Source organism: Parasteatoda tepidariorum, chromosome 10, assembly GCF_982258835.1.
Source record: "Parasteatoda tepidariorum strain Cologne lab strain chromosome 10, Ptep-v5.0, whole genome shotgun sequence".
In the NCBI taxonomy this organism is placed as follows: domain Eukaryota; kingdom Metazoa; phylum Arthropoda; class Arachnida; order Araneae; family Theridiidae; genus Parasteatoda; species Parasteatoda tepidariorum.
This window is the reverse complement of record NC_141764.1, coordinates 15,653,792-15,671,365: the sequence shown is the minus strand read 5'-3', so window position 1 is coordinate 15,671,365 and position 17,574 is coordinate 15,653,792. Positions and strand designations below refer to the sequence as shown.

The 17,574-nt window shown below is 30.7% G+C and overlaps 1 protein-coding gene across 1 annotated transcript; it reads left to right on the top strand.

Annotated features, from left to right (window-relative positions):
• Positions 1-5,262: 5,262 nt before the first annotated feature.
• LOC122270166 (U-scoloptoxin(16)-Er6a) lies at positions 5,263-12,099 on the top strand. Its single transcript, XM_043046535.3, has 4 exons — positions 5,263-5,325; positions 7,474-7,572; positions 8,562-8,670; positions 11,897-12,099. Exons 2-4 carry the CDS (start codon positions 7,497-7,499, stop codon positions 12,000-12,002), a joined length of 291 nt encoding a protein of 96 aa, XP_042902469.1. The 5' UTR covers positions 5,263-5,325; positions 7,474-7,496; the 3' UTR covers positions 12,003-12,099.
• Positions 12,100-17,574: the final 5,475 nt, after the last annotated feature.

Genomic DNA, 17,574 nt, shown 5'->3' with positions numbered 1-17,574 from the left:
GGGTGTGACATTTGATGTGTCAAAAGTAGTATTTTTGTACATTGATGGCTCCACTGAAAAACAAGAAACGCGCATTTTGCCTTAAATTTGCTTGGTTTCACCAAGCAGGCTTGCCCGTGTGGCAAGTGGCATTAGAACCAACCAACCATGCTTATTAATTAGAGCAGATCATATTTTAAGTAAAGAAATCAGAAGCAAAAGCATACTTTCTCTGAACAAGTATACACTTCTTATGATGGATCCGGTATAAGGGGTAGCCAAAATTTGGGAAATATGGTCCCCACAGTTTGGTTAAGAGATCGATCTAGACTTTGCGCTCCTTAATATTAGTTTTACTTTTCGCGTATTTCTCCTGATCTTGAAAATTTTTTAAGCGAATTGAAAAATATTTGTATGCAAATATAAAACTCATTTATCCAAAGATAATTCTATGCAAAAAAAAAAAAAAATTAGTAAATCATTTAAAAAGGTAAAAAGGTCGTCCTTTAAAGAAAATTATTCTGAGAGAAAATTATTTTTTTCCATGGCAACGAAAAGTTGAAATAAACTCTACAATAAGTTAGACAGAAATGAAAGGATAAAAGTAAATCATTTTCTTGTCAAAAAGTTATTCTACACTTTTTACTTCTACTTATTTACGTAGACAACATAATTTGAAGCTATATTTCAGTTTTATTGATGCTTCATAATTTATGTAAGAAAGCAATATGTTTCATCAACAAAAGTCAGGCGAGCAATGCTTTTTTCTTCTTCGTTTTCTAGCTTTTTTTTAAAATAAATTTTTCGATTTTCTGTAAAAATTTAAGAATTCAAACTGTTTTGTCTCTAGACACTGAAATTTATAATTGTGTAAATAGGGAAATTCTAGAAATAAATTATTTTACACGTATTTTCCTTGTAGAACCTAAATGTCGCATGTAAAATGAATGAAATATATATAAATCAAAGATTTTACCACATGTATATGTTGCATGTTTTTAGGGCATTATTTTAAAAAGAATACCAGTTTAAGTATAAAGTTCAACAAAAATACATATGTATTTAATGAGTGAGAGAATTTGAATCTCGCAGCAATTCACGGCGTAGGATTCCATGAAACCTCAATGTGTATATATTGTTAACAGACACATGAGAGCCGTGATGGTCAAGGGATAGAACGTTCGCCTTCCAATGAGGTGAACCGGGTTCAAATTCCAACGATGGCTGGTCGATACAAATTCCCCATCCGGCTCGCTCCGATCACAGTGCTGACGTAAAATATCCTCAGTGATAGATGGATCATGGCTGACATTCCCCTTGTCGCCAGGCTTACCGTGGGAGGTTTTAGTAGTTTTTCTTTCCATGTAAAGCGAATGCCGGTTAGTTCCATCAAAAAGTTCCTAACGAAGGCAAATTTCTCTCAATACTTGGAGTTTCCTTGTCATCTGGATTGAATTCAAAATTACAAGGCTACAAAGTTGACCGTTAGTAGTCATAAGCCTGAAAAAATTGAGCAGGCTGTTCAACAGTGGACATAAAATATAACAAAGTTAACAAAGGCATGAAATTTAACTAACAAATGAAATTTCCTTTTCACATTGGCAACGAAGAACTGTAAACTGAAATATCAAGCAAGTGGGCAGTCGTAAAAATGAGCACTAAATTGTAAGTATTTATGCATTTCTGAATCTTTCTCACATCGGCAACAAAAAGTTTAATCAAATTGAGAAATATGTTTGGCAGAATTGAAAGTGTAAAAGTCAAGGTTCCTTTAAAGAAACTTTTCTTTATTTTTGTTCCAAAATTGCTTATTATTTTACTTAAGTTAAACTTTTAGGTAACTGAATCGAGAAATAGTTAGAGGATGGTTGGGAATTGTTAAAAAAGTTGTGTTTTATGTCTTTATGGATATCTGAAATTTGCCCTTCCTTTGAGGTGACTTTAAACCGCCATCTTGAATTTACCTGAAGAAAGACAAAAAAAAAGGGGGGGGGTGAAACTAGACTTTACCTAATAGGCAAGTGATGTATTTTTCCTTTGTATTTTTTTCTCTAAATCGAATGAAATATAACTAAAAAAAAGTTAAAAGGACTAATATTTCAAAAGTTATTAAAGTTTTTACTAAAAATGTGTAGTTTTGTACCTATACCTATCTATATACCTCTTTAACCGTTATGGTATTTCATGTTGATTCCAATATTTTATTTCTAAGAAAATATGATGGAAATTTCTGATGGTCGAACATAAAGAAACCAACAAAACAAGTTTCTAATCTTATGTTGGACCATCAAAAAATTGTCCGAATTCCTACCTTGGGATGATGGTTACTTATGCTGGTTACTATCAAAGATTATGTTGGTCCATCAACGAAAAACCATCAAAAATTTTGACTTGGGTATACAACAGCGAAGTGTAACACCCTATGTATACTTTTACGCTTAATTGATTAGATGAATCCTAATTCAAATAGACTAATAGTTTAGAAGCTTTATGCGTAATCCAGCTTTTGAGTATAAAAAGTAAAATTATTGCATTTACATATTATTGCACCTGGCATTCCGATTTAGACAAGTGAGAGAATTATTTCTCTTATCTATTTATTATATAAAAAGTTAAATTTTTAATACTTAAAACTTAAAAAATTGATTTAGGTCTAATATATCAAACCTTTCCCCAGCATTGAGGAAGGTCAATATAGAATTTACTCAGAGGAAGGGTCAAAATACAACCCCTTTGCTATCTTGGCAAGTGATGCATTGTTTCCAGCGTACTAAGAGCACAGAGATTAGTTACTATCTTGTATAGGTTTCCATTATAATCAAATTTATTTGAATTGAGTGAATACTTATCTAAGTCGGTATATCTAATAGTTAAGAAGTTATTTAAGTTTCATATAGAAAGAGCAAATTCTGACTTACATATACCGAATATACATATTTATGCATCTGACTTTACTATCCAGGCAAGTGAGGTATGTATTTAAGTAATAGAAGACACACGTTGAACTATTGAACTGAAATGTTCTTACTAATAGAGAAAAAAAAACATTGAAATTAATATTTCACTGTCCTGGTTAACAGTGTCAGACTCATAAGCATGTGTGAGTCAGAAGCAAGAGCAATAATGAACCCTCAGTGATCAAACTACAGTCAAACCCCGCTATAGTGAACACGGTTTACAGTGAACACCCGGATATAGTGAACGAAATGTTCGGTCCCGTGGCTTGCTATACATGGATAATGTTATTTTTTGTGGATATAGTGAACCAAAAAAGTGAAGAAATTGCATATAATGAACTTTCTTCTGTCTTCAACTAATTTTTTTTGTAATAATTTTGAAATTTCTACTTAAAAAAAAAATACATATACCGATTTTCAAAACCATTTATAGTGGGGAATGCTCATTTTTTCCTGTTTGCTTCTTTTAGCTCACTTTCCCATCCCTAAACAAACAAAGCAGATGTTTCCAACCCAGGTTGGATCAATATGCATTTTCTGTCAGAGGGAATGAGCAATTATTCATTATTGGTCAAAGGGTTGGACACTAATATGTGTTGATAAGGCCCTCATTTCAACTTCTTTTTGCTCTCAGTTCAGTTTAAAAAATCATGCAAACAAGTGTCTCAAATTTAACTATGGCGAACAGTAAACGTAAAGCGTTCTCCATTGATGATAAAATGGGCATAATCAGAAAAATTAAAAATGGATGCAATCAAGCTGGTATTTGCAGGGAATATAAACTATCCGAATCTGCAGTTTGTAACGTATGGAAAAAATAGGCAATTAATAATTTCTGCTCATGAAAAAAAATTTAGATGGCAGAAAAAAGTTGAGAAAAGCAGATCACAAGGATGTTGAAGAAGCATTACTGAAGTAGTTCACCAATCGAAGTATCTGGACAAATGTCGATGAATTTGCGAAGTGATTTTATGAGACTACTTTTGTGTGCTCGAATGGCAGGTTTGACAGGTTTAAAAAGCGGAACGACAGAAATTCAGGAAAAATTATCTGAGAGTAGGGAATTTTTTCGATATCTGATGTTGAGGATTGCTCATCAGCTAAAGATTACTAATTTTTTTTTTTGTACGCAGGACAAAGAGTAATGAGAAATAACACATTTTTTGCTACTACATAATATTTTTCAGTCATTTAGTTAAATAATGTGTAATAAAAGGGAGTAGTTTGGGAACCATTAGTTAAATTGCCTGCGTAACGGATATAGTGAACTCCCGGTTATACTGAACAGAAATTTCGGTCCCTTGAAGGTTTACTATAGCGGGGTTTGACTGTATAACTGAAATTATCCTTTGTCTTCTTTTGATTATTTATTGTTCCTTTCAAAATTAAAAACTGTTTACTGTACACTTTCAATTGTTAAGTGTTCACTGTTAATTGTTTATTGTTCCTCCTCCCACTTTGATGTGAGGTGGACTGTCGTAATTACATGGATTAATTTCTAAATGAAACCTTATATAGCACGTATTTTTCGGTTAATTATTTTTTCTGTATTTAACTTTATCTATTTAATGAGATCAATAATAACTACTACTGAGCTGCGAGCTTATGATTACAGAAACAAAAAAAAAACATATAAGACGTAAATATACTTTACGAATAAGTTCAATAATTGGTTAATGATGACAACAGTATTTAGTGTTAATTTTTTGTTAGTAAGTGAAAAAGAGTATTAGAACTTTAAACAAAACAAATGAAAATAAAAAGAAATAAACATACATGAGAAACGTATAACTCCGCGTTTTCTTTTGAGTTTTTTTTTATTGTGACATCCTAATGCAGATTGCGTAATTGTGTTTAGAAATAACTCCGGCCGGGATAGCCAGGTCGGTAGGGGGCCCATGTCCGAGAGTTCGTGGGTTCGAACCCCGCCGGCCGACTGTTGGCCTAAATTGCATAAAAATCTAAAAAAAGTCAACTATTAATCTTTATTTAATTTGAAAGTGTATTACTTTGAGAGTCAATGTCATTTTCGTCATAGTTTCAAGCTTAAGCAATGCTTTCATCTGATAACTTCTTTTACGATGTTGATTGAAACCGTGTTACAAAATGATATTAAAGACAGAATTGATTTATTAGTAGCCTGTTTCACTGCGCAACGTAACTTAATATATTAATTTACAGATCCAATAAACTTTTATCGGAAAATAAAAAAAGAATTCGATAGTAATCAATAATAAATCCTTAGAAGATATTTTTATAACCACTTATCAGATTTTTCCTATTACAGAAAATAAATACAGATCTTTTTAGTACTAACAGGTATAAATACAAATTTTTACATCGCATACCTCCTTTTTTGGTATTAAAATAGTTCCAACTTCAAGAGCAAGTAAGTAACCAAAGGATTTAGTATTAGCTTAATTTGAAGCGATAATTTTCTAAATTTCTTACCTATTTATCATTTTTATTGAAAAATACTTAACAAAATTGTCTGTGTTTGTAAAATTATTTTTATAACAGGTTCGAGAAATATATTTATTGAAATGTACGCTATTGTTCAGTAATCCCGAGAACTTCTCCCGCATAGAAGTATAAGATAGTCTGATGCCATCGAAACATGATTTATAATGGGAGATAATTTAAGAAATCACGCGAATCTCACAATCTAATATATGAAACTATTAATTTCATACCCCTATTCAATCCCATCTTCGTAATCACAGTTACCGCCAGCACGTGATTCTGGTGTATAGAGGAGTTCTCGTGATGGTCGGACTGTAGACATTAAAGTGTAATTTGGCACATGCAACTAAGAGTAAGAGAATTAAAATGACAAATTGTAAGTGCAATGTTTTTGAGCTTGCTGAGATGATTTTTATATCAGTTAAGTAATCTAGAAAATTGCATAATAAATATATATTTCTATTTAAAAATAGCAGCCCATTAATAGGCCTCTGAATGTTGCAATCCATCTTTTTTTTTCATTTCATATATAAAGGTATAAAAGTTTCCTGATATGAAAGTTTTATGAAAAAAATGCATTGAAATTAATTTAGTTCGCAGTTTGGGAAAAATGATTGTGAATCTTAACATAAAAAATATATTGTATTAGTTTTAAAACAAAATTTTTTTATGAGAGTGATTTAATAGCATAGAAATTTGTGAAGTTTTCAAGGCTTCTGTGTTTATTTCATTTCGAGTGTCATTTTGGTATGTCCCTGTGTTTATGCCAGTTAAAAATTTCGGATTATAATCTTATTTTTATTGGCTAAACATTGAAAATGGAGAACAGAACATTATGCTATATCCTTGAATATGATATAAATTCTTTCACTTGGAACAATACCTTTCTTTTAGTGATTTTATTTAGTTCCTCTAAAAATTTAGATCTTTTTATCCATTAGATAGATCACTCCTTTAGATATTTTTGGACTCACAATTTGATACTGTTTATTTTTGACATATTAGGACTTAAATTATGTTTTAATAAAAAAATTATCTTTAATAATAAGTTGAATTTTAATTACGAAAATATAAATATTCTTTTAAACCGTACGGGCATAATAGAAAGCAACAAACAAATCTGAATGTATAATTGTATTCTTAAAAGTGAGAAAATTTATTAATATTATAGTTAAAATTACTTTCATTATAATGATTATAGCATCAAGAGCATTATAATAAAAGATATTAGTGATAAAATTATTTATAAAGAGTGTTAGCTCTAAGTATTATTAACTGTACTTAATCAGGTTAAGACAATATTAAAATATGATTTCATAACGCTTCAGAGAGAATGCTTTTGAATAAAAACCGTCCAATTGATTGTATAGCAATGAAATTTTTTTAATAATATTTTATCCTACTTTTTGCATATATGCTCTGAGTAAATATAGTAAATGATTATTAACATGAGCAGCAAGAAGTATTTTTTCAGCACAAATCATATTCATAAGTACTGTTGTAATAATATGTCTTTCAATTATGATAGCTGAACCGTGTTTGATGCTGAACTTAAGACTACCTAATATGGTGGACTCAGTGTGTGTCAGGCATTATCCGGATAGTTACACATAAATGCTACAGCAAGTATTTTTACATTCAGATATTAGCAGAAATATTGTGCAGTGTTCAAAATGAAGAAGCGAACATCACTTTTGATCTAATGATATGAAATTCACATACTTGAACTTGTTTGCACTCGTTAATTTTAGGTTAATGAGTTACAGATAGAATAAACAGAACTCTACTGTACAAACAAATCTATCCACAAAGTTAAAAAATAAACAGAGTGGAATTTTCTTTCATAAGAATATTCATCATAAAGAATATTCTTTTTTAAAATAAAATTCACCCTTATCTTAATGCTTTAATCACATGTCATTTATTTTCTCTATTCAGTGCATATTGTCATATAAATATAACTTTATTTCCGCAAAAAATTACGAATTATTTTCCAAATGCAAATATATGCCAAATAAGTATTTGAAAAATCTGTTTGCTTGTTCCTCTTTTAATAATGTATTATTTTTTTCAGAAACCAATTTTTCAAAACCTACCATGTTTAGAACATTGCTACTCTGTGTTGTTTTAGCATTGTTTGTGCTTCACACTAAAGCCGATGGAACAAAAGAGGGTAAAATATGCAATTATTTAATTAAATTAGCCTCCATATAAACTTTTTTTTTGCCGATTCTTAAAACTAAGCACCTACGTGTAATCCCCTATAAATTATTCAAAGCTACTGTAAAACTCGTAATATATGATTGCCCACTTAATTATTAAATAACATCATAGTTTTTTTTAACAGAAAAATACCTGCCATCTCTAGATAAATTTATCATAGCGACATTTTGAAGTGCGATGCTAGAATGTTACATGTGTCCGGTACTTATTCGTTTCAAGGGACGGTAAAAAATTGCTCAAACTATATTTGATGCTTAGGTAATTGTTGTAATAGGTACTACTTGTATTTACGCTATAGGCACTTAATATAGGTACGTAATACAAACTCACACTTAATCAGTTTTAGGAATTAACATTTGTTTAGTTTAATTATTAACTATAATAAATGAAAAATCGTGTTTTAAAAATAGAAAGAAAACGAAAAACTTTTTTTTCTTCTTCTATTGTTTCAGTTGTTTATGAGGTTATGCCACCTCAAATTATAAATATACATGTATATGCATACTGTATTTTTTTCTTCTATGAAAAACTGCTCTTACTGCAAATTAAAATTAAAGAATATAAGTTTAATTAAAAAAATTGCTGGAAAAACACACACACACACAAAATTGGAAGACAGGACAGATGGAAAAAAGAAACGAAAAAAAAATGGCTAATATAAACAAGAAAGAGAAGAAAATAAAAAGAAATATAAAATTTAAAAAAAATACGAAAATTGAAAAAAAGAAAATTGTTACCTTTTTTAATAACAGGACTATTAGTTTTTTTAATCAGTATCCTCAAGGATGACTATTTTTATGTCAAAGAAAAGGAGTAGGTTAAACCATTTTCATCACAAATAAAAATTAAATACAGTAATGAAATCAAGGAACTTCATGTTCAATGATTTTTTATGTGTGTCGTAGTATTTGATCATGTTTCGTAATGTTTTCATTCAAGGTTCCTGCCAAACAGAGGACAGAGGTAAAGTGGAACACGGTGCAAAATACACTAATGAAAATGAGTGTCAACAATACATTTGCCACCATGGGATTCTTACCACTCGAGGGTAAGAATTAAAATCATTTCCCATTTTTTATTCTCTTTCATTAAGTTCAATCACTCAGTCAATCAAAGTAGTTTCGATTATAACACAAGATTTAACTAAATTAATATTAAACTATTTATATTTTATTGCATTTGTCATTATTTATTTGAATGCTTTGCTGTTCAGAAAGATTGATAATATTTCATTAATCCCAGTTTACATGGAAATATGGTTTATAGGGAAAAGGAAGAAGTAATGGGTAATTTCTTTTTAAATATTCGTTAGACAATAAAGAAAGGAAAATGGCAGTGAACAAGTATTTTTCAACCTCCGTTAGACCATAGGGAAAACATGAATAACCAAAATTTCTTTGAAAGATCTTTCAGCTTTCAGGTGATGGGACAAAGAGAGGAATATTGAAGAAAAAAAATTTCAATTCCCGTAGGGAATGAAAATAGGTAGCGGAATAATATTTTTCTCTTTTCAATAGGGGTAAAAAAGGAAGGATGAATAAATTTTAATTTCAAGATATTTTAAACTGTCAGACAAAAATACGGAGTACTGAACAAATGAACGTTTTAAATAGCGCATACCAAAACAAAATTAATAAAGCTCTTCTAAAATTGCTTTTTTATATATTATGTGCAAATAATTTTGTAAATAAGAGTTTTAATTTAGCGTCAGATTTAGTCCAGCAGTATATGACTTCTAATAGAGTTGATAAATAAGTACTCAATGAATAAAATTGCTTATATCAAATAAAAGTACGACCTGTGTCCGGAAAAGAAATACAAAAGTAAATAAGCAAAATTATTCTTGTGTTATAAAGAGATTAGTTGAAAACAAAATTAAGTAGAGGAAAACTAGGATTTTGTGATTACAATTTTGGTTTAGATCCCATAAGGATATAAAGGTTTCAGAGATCTCGCTAACTGAAACGGTAAGGCTAAAACTCTAACTAACGTTAACATTAACTCGTGTGAGGGAATTTCTCTACGAATCACAGAAGCTAGAAAATAAAGATAGTGTTAAGATTACAGTAAGACAAAAGCTATGTAGAAGCTACCTAATATCAGAAATTAGTTCCTCAATTCTCAGGTGAGTTTTGGACTTCTCACTGCTTCTAGAAAGGTTCTACTGGTTCTGGAAAGTAGTGAAAAGTTAAGTGAAAATGAAACATTGATCTCTAAACAAGTGAGGCATTGTATCTTATGTGATATTTACGCTAAATAAATTAGTTCAAAATAACAAAATACAGAAAAAATTATAGTTTCACTCTTATTTCCATGTATTCCTCTACTGTTGCTATATAAAAAAGTTATTAAATCATTTATGTTGATTTGCGCTAAATTTTCTGAAACTAAATCCGAGTCAATGAGACCAATAGTTTAGAAGTTATAAGGACTCTGTTTAAGAAAATTACAACTTTTGACTTTTACAATTTGATACTATAACTTCGAAACTATTAGTATCCCATCAACTATTAGTTCCATTTTTTAATTCGATTAAGTGATAAAAATTATTTAAGAAATAATGCCCTAGTTGTCTAGATCATGATATTAGTCATGTAAAGGGTATAAGTTAAAAATTTCAATTTTACATGTAAAACTCTTATAATTTTTAAATCATGAATTCGTTCGACTTGATTTTAATTTTATTCGATTTAGTTTGAAAAATTTTATGGAATCTGAATCTAATTTAGCCTATACAGCAATATCTGATTCTGAGAGAGAAAGGCTTGTGTGGATGAGAAATTAGAAGGGACAGTTGGAATACTTTTGTTATTTATCAGTTGAAATTTCTCTGTGAATTTCGGCTTTCAGGAAAAATTGTTTCACACCTTCTTATACAGTTGCATATGGAGCAAATTTAAAAAACGTGTTTCTAAAGCTGGAAAGCTTTACTCGATACTTGAAAATGTAAAACTTTTGAACCCTTTCTAATTCCTTTCATTTCTTTTTAAAAGAAATGATTTTATACTTTAGATAAATAAGTTATAACACGTTTTAATATTCAATTTTAATATTTATTTTTTATAGTAATAGTAGAATAAATATTCAATTTTTTTATTCATCTCCACTGAGTTAAAAGTTAAAAGTTTAGTAAATAAAAAAATGCTAAATTTCATCAATTCTTCAATTCAATCAATTTTTTTAAGAAAACATGTGCATTTCTTGTAAGAGCTATATTTTCTATGCATACAAACCTTTCTAGTTTTCAAACCATAAGTTCTATCAACTTCGTTTCCGTTTCATTTGATTCAACATAACTACATTAGAAACATAACATCTTTTGCCTATAACAGATATGAATAGGAATAAAAGATCTGTTTTTACATAAAGCCTCCATAATTCCTCAAATATTTGTCTTATAGACTATTTGGTCCCATTCGGATTAATAATGTATTAGTCAAAATTGCAAAGTTTAAGTTTCCTCCCAATTGACATCCTCCGATTGAGAAATTATTTCAACGTCTCCTTTATAACTTTAACTAATCCGAACATAGCAAATAACGCTCACATCGTGGGGAAGGAAAGAAAAGTGCTAACTTCAGATGTTCACACAGGATCTGAACCACAACTTAAATCATTTTACATCATTCCTTTATTGTTTATGTGTTGCACAACATAGAAGCTGCCTTATAAAACCTTTACAATGAAATTACACCAATATATATGTTACTGTAAATGATTGAAATTGGTGCATGTTGACTTGCACCGGGGAATGTTAATAATCATATTGTCGCTTTGGTAAATGTACGAAATATATTCTGGGTCTAGTTAAGTGTCATTGCCCGGTATGTCCTACATCAATGTTTTTTAAGGTTCAGTGCTACTGCCCAGTATGTATTTAACCGGTACTCTGAAGACTGATGTTTCTCCTAATCTATCCTCAGCAGATATTAAAATATGGAATGAATATAACAATATAAAGGAGTAAATTAATATCAAATTGGATTTAACAAGCATTTCAAAAATTCGAAGAAGCGACTGTATGATTGTTGACATTCGCCGATGAAAGTTATTTTGAAATCTATAAAATATGTAATAAGATATTTCGAATAACATGACTCTATTATTTCTTGACCAAAAAAAAAAAAAAAAAAAGAAAAAAAAAACTAATTTGACGAAATGAAAAATTGACGAAAAAAAAATTTATTTGACGAAATGAATCTCGTCTCAAACAGATCAACATATTTTATACCAATTGACCATTGTTAATAGATTTTTTGTGAATTTTTATTTAGCTGTGGAATATCACAAGCCCCAGCTGACTGTGAATTTGTTGAAGGCAAAGGAGACTTTCCCAAATGCTGCCCAAAACTTCACTGCAAAAATGGACGCAAATTTTAACGAGAGTCTTACATAGCTGTCCCAATAGATCCCTTGTATATATATTGTAAAAGAGTATGTTAATAAATATTGTTGTTGTCTAGCAGGCTCAAAATAACTTGTAACTTATTTCAAAGTTTAAAATTTTTAGCTGGATATTTGGTCGAATTTATAAATTTCTTTCTATAATTTTTGTGCAAAATTATTTCTGTTACAACATTTAGCACTCTCATCAATTTTTAATTGAATAGATATAATTTTAACCTATCTTATTCAATAGCCTTGTTTTATAAATTGTTACAAACAAAAAAGACGATAAAATATTTAAATAAAAAATCAATTTAAATTAAAATAAGTAATGTTAATTTTTTATTAAAAAATAACTAAAATTGAAATTTTTTGATTTTTTTTAAGAAATTTAAAAAGTTAAATTTAAAGAAAGACGATAACTGATATTAAAACAGTATAAGAAATAATGAAATTTCAAAAAAGGCATTAAACTTATTAGAAAATCATCTTATTGAGATATTAACAAGTGTATTAAAATATAAATGTATTAAAACTGCAAATTTATTAAAATTCAAAATAAAATTAAAATTTAAAATTTAAAAAATTTATTTATATTGACTAAAAAAATAATTCAGTTTAAAAATATAGGCAAAAGTTAAAAAAAAATAAAAACAGTTCAAAAATTAACAGTTAAAATTTAAATCGAAAAAGACTGTTTTTATCAACACCATCAAACAGTAACTGTTATTACTTCTTAACACATCTTTTTTATTGATGATGCATGCATTTAAACAGGCAATTCAAAACACTTTTGTTCGCGTGCAGGTCATTGGGCTACCGAAGCGGGGGTGCCATCCCCTCTGCAGAGGATCAAAATTGTGATGGCATGTCTTCGGATCATTCTCAGGGATGTTTCCCAGACAGTCGCCAATAGCCCATTGTGCAGCTCTAGTGCAACGTAAATGAATTACAACAACAACAACAACAAAACACTTTTGCAGGTAATTTAGAAAACACAATATTAATCCATGCAGCTACCCTTCTCTTTTAAGCCCAAAAAAACATGTGTACTGACTTAGGCTTTGTGTTCTTTAATTATCATCTTTATAATATATTTTTAGAATTCTTGCCAAAAATGCAGTAAACGAGAATCTGCATATTTGGGGAGAGAAATTAATACTTATTAGATAAAAAAAAAAACTTTTATAATTTGTGAAACTGTTTAATTTAAACCGATTTAACCGCGTTTTTAACCAAGAACAAAAATTCTAAGAGCTTAATTCAAAATACGGGGGAACAAATTTTTAGAACAATGTCGTTTTTAAAGCAGTTATCAACTCGTTTTTAAACCATCAGATTTCAGAAATGACTAGACATAATTGACTCTAAACTCCCAATGTATACCAAAAAGTCCTTTTAGAAGTAAAGGAATCGATACTGGTTCCAGACTCATTAGTCAATTGTATGATTAGTGCGCATGTCATTACCTAATTAATGTTTAAACAATTTAAAAATATTCTTCAAGCATAGATGTGATGAAGATTTTATTTCATTTTACTTTGTAATTGTCGATAAAAAGTCGACCCAATTTTGGATTTACGACTACTAATGTTCAACTCCATAGCCATGCAATTTTTTACCCAATCTGGAAAACAAGGGAATTCCTGGATCAGGTATTGGGAGAAATTTGTCTTCATGGTGGGCTTTTTGAAGGAACTAGCCAGCATTTGCGTTACATGGAGAGGAAAACCATGAAACATTTAACGGTTAGCTTGATGACAAGGGGATTCTAACCCATCATCCGTCTACCACTAAAGATAAGTTACGTTAGCACTGTGGTCGGTGCGATCAGAGGGTGGAATTCGTATCGACCAGTCACAGCAAGGATTCGATTCCCGTTTACCTCATCGGAAGGGCAACCGCTCTATCCCTTGAACCACCACGGCACTGTGACGAAGATATTTTTTAATATATCCCAGAAGCAGAAAGTGCCTAAAACTGTGACGTACGTCGCAGAACAAACGAAGTCCTGCAGAACAATTTGTATCTTCTGTAACCATTTTTATCAAGAGAGCTTCTAAAGCAAAGCGTAAAAGAATTAAATTCAGAGATTTAAAATTTCATAAAGCTTACGACTTTTTATACTTTCTATTCCCCTTTCAGAAGCAATTTGTGAATCGTGGGGAACCACGATTGACAGAATTGTTTCTAAAAGAACAAATGCTTTCGACGGAGATGAAGAAGTTGATGGAACAACAGACCAGCGAATGTCTGTGTTTGCAAATGGTGCACCATCTGAGCACTTGTCCCTTCGAAAGATTTTTAAGACATCCCTTATTTCAATGTTCGGACCTTCATATCATAGGCATATAATTAATATACATCATCATTGTCACTAACAAAATTTTTTACTTCAAAAGTGATTTATATATATATATATATATATATATATATATATATATATATATATATATATATATATATATATATATATATACACTATCTACCAATAAGTATTTGGACGCCTATGCAAAGGACTATATCTGCGGTCCTGAGATACGTCACGCCCTCTGCCGGTATATATTGTGTAGGGAACAACATCGGTATTAGCCCCATGCACGATACCTACTGCACTATTTTGGATGACAATCCAACGGTGCAGCAGTTTTATGGGATGGACCTCTGTTACTTCCAGGACGACAATGCCAACTGTCATGTTGTGAGAGTCACCAAGGCTTGGTATGGTGCCAATGGTGTTAATTGAATGTACTAGCCTACCTATAGCCTAGACCTGAACTCTATCGAGAACCTCTGGAACGATTTGGATCACCGAATTAAGGGGTGTACTACCCGTCCAAAATCGGTGAAAGAACTTACAAGTCTTTTCCAAGCCGAGTAGAAGAAAATACCACTAGCCGTCACACAAGGACTTGTGGAAAGTATACCCCGGAAGGTTCACGCTGTAATTGCCTCTCGTGGATTGATTATGAATAAAGTTTGTTTTTCTTTTCAATCACACGTGTCCAAATACTTATTGGTAGATAGTGTATATAATGTATCACTTAAGAGAATTGATCCTTAACGGGCTTGGCTTACTCGAAGTATAATGAAAGGAACAGTTTCTAACGTAAAGAAATGCCACGTTTCAACAACTAATCAGGATCGAGATATTCACACTACGTCATTATAAGATTTGTTTTTCTGTTTTCATGTTCATTTATTCCTGTTTGTTACTATACTGAATAAACTGTCATTTAACTTTAAGATATTATTTTCTGCATTTAATGATCGTATAACTGAACTATTTCAACAGGTTAAGGACTCCAGCATGCAAAACAAGGTATTAAAAGAAGTAGATTCTATTTATTTGTTATTAGGGTTTGTGTGAGCTGTAAGCTGGGATTTATCTCGTTGGTTGCTATATCACTATAGCTACCAAAAATATAGATAAAAAAAATTAAATTTATAAAAAGAGCTATTTTTTCCTTTTTATAAAATGAAGCCAGGATTTTTATTTTAATTAAGTAATATAGAGAACGACAGGGTATTGCACTTTCTGGTAGAGTTTTACAACTCAAGGATCTTTTTGTGGAAAGTTAAGATAATGAAATGGTTGAGTTTGGTGGTAGTTAAGGACAGTTTCAAGGCTAACTAAGCTCATATTCCGAAATCTAGAAATTTCAATTAGTTACTATAATGAATCAATGAAAACTCCAAGTGGAAACATTAAATGGTAAAAGTGATTAGGAAATTTGGCAGTAAAGAATTCAGTTTTCTTTCAACTATCATGCGGATGTTGTTGAAGGAAAGATGCACATGATAGATTAGCTTGAGCCAACAAAACTTCTAAAACTACCGGATGATGATGATCTCAGAAATTTTAATAAGGCAAATAATTGTGGTATGATGGCGTTAACCATTTCCATGAAAAAAGATACATTGAAGAAAGATAATAAATTTGATAGTGCACGAAAAGTTTGGCTGAGCTTAACAAAATTTTTAAAGCTCTCTCAGACTACCAGACTTAGAATAACATTTATTTTCAATTCTTTAAATTTAGTCATGATGATATGTCAGCTCATTACTCCAAACTCAAAGATTAATAGAACGATATGAATAGTGGTGAACATGGAAACAGGCTACCAAAAATGTTGTTAATTTGCCAAAATTTTAGAGACTCTTCCTCTCAACTATCATACTCCTAAATCAAGTTGGCTGCCACAGTTGTGAACAAACGAAAAAAAGATTCAAGGTTCATTATATTTTCCTTTAATTTTTTTAAATTAATTTTTTTTAACTTCATTTATTTTTAGCTATTTTTTTTTTTTTTTTTTTTTTTTTTTTTTTTTTGCTATTAGAGAATAAACAGTTGTTTAACTTTAAGGTGTTAGTTTCAGTATTTAATGCCTGCATAAATCAGTTATTTAATTATTTCTGCAAGAATCTCTGAAGAATGAATGGAATGAGTGGCGTAAAAAGAAATGAGGAATGAGGCTCTAGGAATGAGTGGCGTATAAAGGCGGCTATTAGGAACAATTCCAAGTTTCTTCTGGCAATGAAGCAGATTTTGATTTCAACTCTCACTAGCAACAAAGAATATAGAAAGGAGGAGAAGAAGTCAAGCTCTTGGAATACGTAAGTAATACGGGGAATTACTCTGTGTGGTATGCTATACCAGAAAAACAACTTACAGGGTGAGCAACACACTAAGATTTAACAGAGCATCATGTACTAAGATCCAGCGCATGCGCATAAGAAGCAAAGTGATTGCCAGAAGGTACGACAACTGTAAGACAGTTGTTGGGTAACTCCAAATGTAAGGATGAGTAACGCTACCTCTTGCACAGCCGTTTCATTCTTTCTTTCTATGTCAAAATGTGTTAGCAGATTTAATCAACATGGATGATATAAATGTATTCTCAAAGAGATGTCTTTATCAACAGCACAGTACCGCTTGTCAATAGTGTAAGAATTTTCGGAGCAAACCAACAATTAAAAAAGGAAAGAATCGTGATTGCTTTATTACGGGTCACTGGTTACCGATTATCGATTGTTCAAATGCTTTTTTTTTCTGGTTTGACACCAAATAACCCCCCCCCCCCCAGCAATTCAAATCATGGACTGCAAAAACTGTCTCAATTGATGTTTGTCGTCTTACTGGTATACAAATCCTGGCTATATACATGTTTCAAGACGTCGCAAAATATTTTTCTTTCTTCAGTATTTATATTTATATTAAAATCACCGTCAAGACTGTTATTATAAGTTAATAATCATAAGAATATTAAAAAATTATTGTTATGTAAATGCATTAAGAATGACTGCTGGGGAAAATAAAAAGGAAAAAAAGAATTCTAAAGATTATCAAATAGCAGTGGTCGCCATAGCAACGCATGCGATGACAACGCATGCGCACTGTTTACCATTACTCTTGAACACAGTTGAAGAGTGTGATGAAGTACAAGGTGCGCACGCCATCAAATCCAAAACAACACCCATTTTGCCAATGGGTAATAAAAAGAGAAAACTTTTCTTCCTCCACCCAACCCAACTAATTGGTTTTAGAAACATTAAGAGAACTTTT

Bases quoted from the DNA above. Each gene is read 5' to 3' on its own strand.
- LOC122270166 (XM_043046535.3), top strand. From the start codon at position 7,497: ATGTTTAGAACATTGCTACTCTGTGTTGTTTTAGCATTGTTTGTGCTT. The intron at 7,573-8,561 runs GTAAAATATGCA...TTTTCATTCAAG, and splicing joins AGCCGATGGAACAAAAGAGG to GTTCCTGCCAAACAGAGGAC. The intron at 8,671-11,896 runs GTAAGAATTAAA...ATTTTTATTTAG, and splicing joins GGGATTCTTACCACTCGAGG to CTGTGGAATATCACAAGCCC.